We start from the raw sequence: 4,911 nt of genomic DNA on the forward strand, positions 1-4,911 counted from the left end.
AGTCTTAAGATGTCTTCTGTTGTTTCACTTGCACTTGAACCTATCAATTGGCTCTTTACTACAAAATAGCCCCATTGTGCTGTCCAAAAACGAGCCATGAGATGCTGGATCATCCTCTCCTGTTGCATCCTTTCCAATACGTACAATCTCAAATGAACCACCATCCATTATCAAAGGATCATTTCTCAAGATTTCTACTCTCTCTTCAAATTGTTGTATCCACAATGGTTCCTTTCCTCCATAGATAGTATGTTTTCTCTTGCTTGATCTGTGAAAGAGTATAGATAAGATGTATTTTATTATAATTTAATTAGGAAGGAAATACAAAATGTCTACATACCCAATTTTGTATCTTGGTTGGTGAGTGAGAAGTTGAATCGGGCCAATTTTTTCGTAATAAAGTCTTGGCTCTATCTTGTGTGAAATCAATTGCTTCAATCCCCAAACTGAATTAGATGAATTGCATTTGTGAATACCACCTTAGATTGTGGGTTTAGTACCACAACTAATGGATCTCTCTAAGTTGCCATTTTTCTTCAATAATATCTCATGCCAGATATCTTTGTAGTAAATTGTATTGAATACCATTTCATAGTTGAACGCAAATAACATATCTCTTCGATCTTCTTCTTGATAAGGCTCCGGGAAAATTGGAATCCAAACTATCTCATTCTACTGTCTCTAGCTTTCAATTCATTGTAAACTTGATGAAGAGCCGTGATATCATCATTGGAGATATCCAAACCAGAAATTACCAATATCACGTTCTTTCCCGACAAACTTTCGTGAACACTAACCTGCAAAAACCCACGAATTTGCACCAAGTTACCTAAGTTGAATCATCAATTAACCCCAAAGTTTAATCGGATGAGCAACTAAGGTTATTGGAGCTAATACAATCCTACTATTCTAATAGCAAAATAAATCTACCATTTTTTCTTAACAAGAAACTAACGAAAGAAGGAATCAATAAGTGTATGGTTGAAATATTCTTAGCTCTCTCGTCACTCCAAATAAAAAAAGTAATTCATTGCCAATAATCGAAGAGTAGATGAGTAAGTACGAAGTAGAAGCTAGTGGAGAGCTCACCAATAGAAAAATGGAACGTCTAATGGAAAGACAAGAGGAAAGTTTTTCAATTAAGAGGTATAGAAGTTGCTTCATAGTTATAAAAAAAATAGAAGATTTAGTACACCAACATCAACTTAAGTGACGATCTCATCCCAACCCAGGATTTTAGTTTCACAGAGTTACAATAAGTTTAATTATATCAATACTTTAACAACATACCTATTGATTAAATACAATTCATATATGAAAATGAATATATGTCATTATTATAATAGTATATTTGAGAACAAGCCAATAATAAGGTATGAAATAGAAGAAACCTCTTTTAAAGTAGAGCCATCAATAAGGGGTTTGGTTTCAGGTTTGCCGCTAAGCAGCTTGGGAATGACCAATGTAATGTCAGTTTGATAATGTTCAATGTGGTCAACCAACCACCGATAGAGATTAACCTCCTCTGCCATAAAAAAAAATGAAACATAACCCAATTTAATGTTATTTTTCAGGGTAATTCCAATAATATATTAACGATACAAATAAAAGTAACTAGGGAGATTAGTATTCGACCATGTTGTTCTCGGATGGCGTCTAGATGCTTCTCAAGTACGGCAAGTACAATGGCCATTTTTTCAGACAATTCATTCAAGTATCTCTGTGGCTGATTCCTGAAAAACATCAGTATTACTATGAATGAATATACCGTTGAAATGTAAGTTTGATCTTTGATAATAAGTATTGGGATCCGGTCCAAACAGAAGCCCGGTCTCTAGAAGTATTAAATACTATAATATCCCCGGGAAATCTTTTTTAAGAGATACTTGGAGTATGTAGTAGAATTGTATAGAATATGGAAGAAAACGTGTAATTGTAAAGAATATTTTAGAAAGTCATTTATAACTCTAGATCATGTCTTTATTGGCAAAATCTTAGCCATGAAATCGAGGGGTGGTGTGCCAACTAGTATAAATAAAAATGATATCTTAGATTTTGTATCAAGCCAAAAAGAGTTAGAAGTGATCAATAATACAAGTAGCCTCTTTCTTAAATCTATCATTCAAATTACCTCCAATCTTCAAAAGCTTCTTATCCAACATTAATAAAGTAAATAACTACTTCTGAGTCGTGGTTTGGAAAATTTTGTTTTAAGAATGATTATTGAAAATTCAAGGAAAGTTTTGGGCTGAAATTAACCGAGAAAACCAACATTTCAATTTTGGTATGAAAAGATATAATTTATCTCGTTACTTATTTTCTTTCTAAACACTTGGTCAGTCGGTTTGAGTCAACTCCAAATGAACGAAACCAAATACCGATCTACCGAAGTTGGTTTAGCACATTTCGGCCAATCAACTTAGTTTGTTGGATTGTTCTGATCATCCCTAGTTTGTAAAAATGTGGTTGGATCACAACTATTGCAAATGTGACATAATATTAAAAGGAAAAAAGAGATTTTTAAAGGTATGGATAAAGTACTTACTCATTTTCACTGAGATATGTGGAGAGCTCAATCCTTGAAGCAACAATAGTGTGTATGGCCCAATAAGTAATCAATGGGATTTGGCGAAGAGCAGATGGTAACTCAGGAAGTTCCTTGACATCATATTTTGAGAATTCTCTAATCTCATTCATATATTTGATTGCTTGTAAGCAGCTTTGAATGAGACTTTTGGGGTTGAGAAGCACTTGTCGATATCGAAGTGAGTCTAAGTGCTTTTTCAAAGTAGCTACTCGCTTGATAATTGCCAAAGATTTAGCCAATGGATCAACATGGGAGTAATGGTAGAGATGCCACAAATCTCCATAATCAGTTGCAAAAGCTAACAAAGTGAGAGCTGCCTTGGCTTCCCATGGATAATTTGCCAATATTTCAAAGATTTCGAGTGTGGTCTCGTGTGCTTTTTCTATCCCCGGAGCCTTACATGACAACTGAGACATAATATTTCAACTTTCAATTGCATGTATAAAATGGATCAGAAGAAAATAAAATTTACTGCTTTTTGTATATATATATGTAACTTTTTCACATTTTTATTGACAATGTTCTTTCCAATGTTTTGTTTTTGAAAACCGTTTTGGTTAATTATAAAGCCTATTTGATAATGTCGGTCTCGTTTGATAACCATTTCGTTTTTTGTTCTTTATTTTTGAAAACTAAGTCTATAGTCACTAATTTCACCTCAAAACTTCTTTATTTGTTTATACTTTTATCAATGGTTTAAAAAACAGCCAACATCAAAGGAGGAGTCGAAGCATGAGACATTACTATCGAGACCTCGTCACCGTCACATTTATGCCAAACATGCGAGACGACGATACTCACTGAAATTGTCTCCCCACTTACATCTTCGTGTTATCTTTAAGAGACTATATAATCACAAAATACTTGATACAAATTAGACGATACTTGGTCCAACAATCAGGGTAAAGAAATACTATTACAAACATTTATATACACTTATATAACTGGTTTTCACTCAAATTAATTTTTTGGTATTTTTACACAATATTCATATTACTTTCTATTTGGTATAATATTTTACTTTATGTCGTAATCGAATAACTAAATTAATTGTGTACTCCGGATACGGGATACGTTATGACGGCTGTTTGTGTACGATTGGTTAATGCATCCTTTGACATCCATGTATGATGATATTCTCGAGCCTTCACATATTGTTGTTCGTGACGAATTAGAATCGCCATCTTCGTAGCGACGGTTTAATATATATGTTTCATTATTAAAATTAATTTATTGAGAGGTTATATTTGCATTAGTGTATACTGTGTTTTCACACATTTATTAAGTCTTAAAATAGTAGAATTTGTTAAGATGTAATAAGAAGATATGAGCATTTTTACTTTATATCGTTGATAACTCTTCATAAGCATTGATAAGAAGCTTTGTATGTATAAATTTGTTTAATGTGTATTGTATGAGTTATTTTGTAATTAGTGGTGTAACCTACTTTTAGAAAACTGTTTGCTAATCTTCAGATAGTATCTTACAAGTTAACAATAAGTTTTTTGGAACTATACATGAGTCGTCTAATTTCTAGCTTAACTTAAGCTGAACTGAAAGCTTTTGGTTGCACATCCACTCTTAATTTATTAACTATATTGATATGTCACAACTCCAGAGTTAATAAAAGTAAATAGTATCGATTTCGAGAATAATATAGTGATACCACACATATCATATGTTTTTTATTTGGAGACATCGTTCTATTTATGTTTTAAAACTTATTAAAGTTTAGTATTGCATTATAGTTGTAAACATAGTACATAAGGGAAGAACAAAACATAAAACTTTATGGCGTAAAACTAGTGTGTGATAAGATAATTTAATTTTAAAAAATCAAAATAAAAAATCAAAAGATTATCAAATGTGGCTTCTTCATTTTTTTTGTTATATCATAATTTATGTTTTTTTTTCTCACAAATTTTAAATTAAAAATTTTACCTTTCTTAAATAACATTTGGATCCTTAGTTAAAAGAAAAACAAATTTTTGACAACCTACATTTCAATTAAAGAAAAAAACAATTTTTTGAAAGACCACATTTTTTAGTTTTAATTTAAAATTGGCTTGTTTTCTATAGATTAGAAAGTAGATCTAAAATCCTATTGATAGAACTATTATTTGTAAGCCTTTTTTTAAAATAAAACAAGAATATGACTGTTGATAACCATTTCGTTTATTTTTTTGGAAAATTAAGCATTTCTCAATCTTCTTATATGATTTTGCATCTTTGCCAAGTACAATGTTGAAATATTTATCCAAATTCCAAAGACGAAATTCAAAATTTTAAAAGCTATTGTTTTTAGTTTCAAATTTTAGATTGCT

The 4,911-nt window shown here is 31.3% G+C and overlaps 1 protein-coding gene across 1 annotated transcript; it reads right to left on the reverse strand.

Annotated features, from left to right (window-relative positions):
- Positions 1–445: 445 nt before the first annotated feature.
- LOC120069066 (protein SIEVE ELEMENT OCCLUSION B-like) lies at positions 446–3,003 on the reverse strand. The gene is made up of 4 exons (XM_039020744.1): positions 2,546–3,003; positions 1,636–1,733; positions 1,392–1,525; positions 446–797 (listed from the first exon to the last, which is right to left on the reverse strand). Exons 1-4 carry the CDS (start codon positions 3,001–3,003, stop codon positions 663–665), a joined length of 825 nt encoding a protein of 274 aa, XP_038876672.1. The 3' UTR covers positions 446–662.
- Positions 3,004–4,911: the final 1,908 nt, after the last annotated feature.

Source organism: Benincasa hispida, unplaced genomic scaffold (assembly GCF_009727055.1).
Source record: "Benincasa hispida cultivar B227 unplaced genomic scaffold, ASM972705v1 Contig1931, whole genome shotgun sequence".
In the NCBI taxonomy this organism is placed as follows: domain Eukaryota; kingdom Viridiplantae; phylum Streptophyta; class Magnoliopsida; order Cucurbitales; family Cucurbitaceae; genus Benincasa; species Benincasa hispida.

Coding starts and splice junctions, on each gene's coding strand:
- LOC120069066 (XM_039020744.1), bottom strand. CDS start 3,003: ATGTCTCAGTTGTCATGTAAGGCTCCGGGGATAGAAAAAGCACACGAG. Junction 1,526..1,635: donor CGCCATCCGAGAACAACATG/GTCGAATACTAA, acceptor TTTTTATGGCAG/AGGAGGTTAATCTCTATCGG. Junction 798..1,391: donor ATGGCTCTACTTTAAAAGAG/GTTTCTTCTATT, acceptor GGGTTTTTGCAG/GTTAGTGTTCACGAAAGTTT.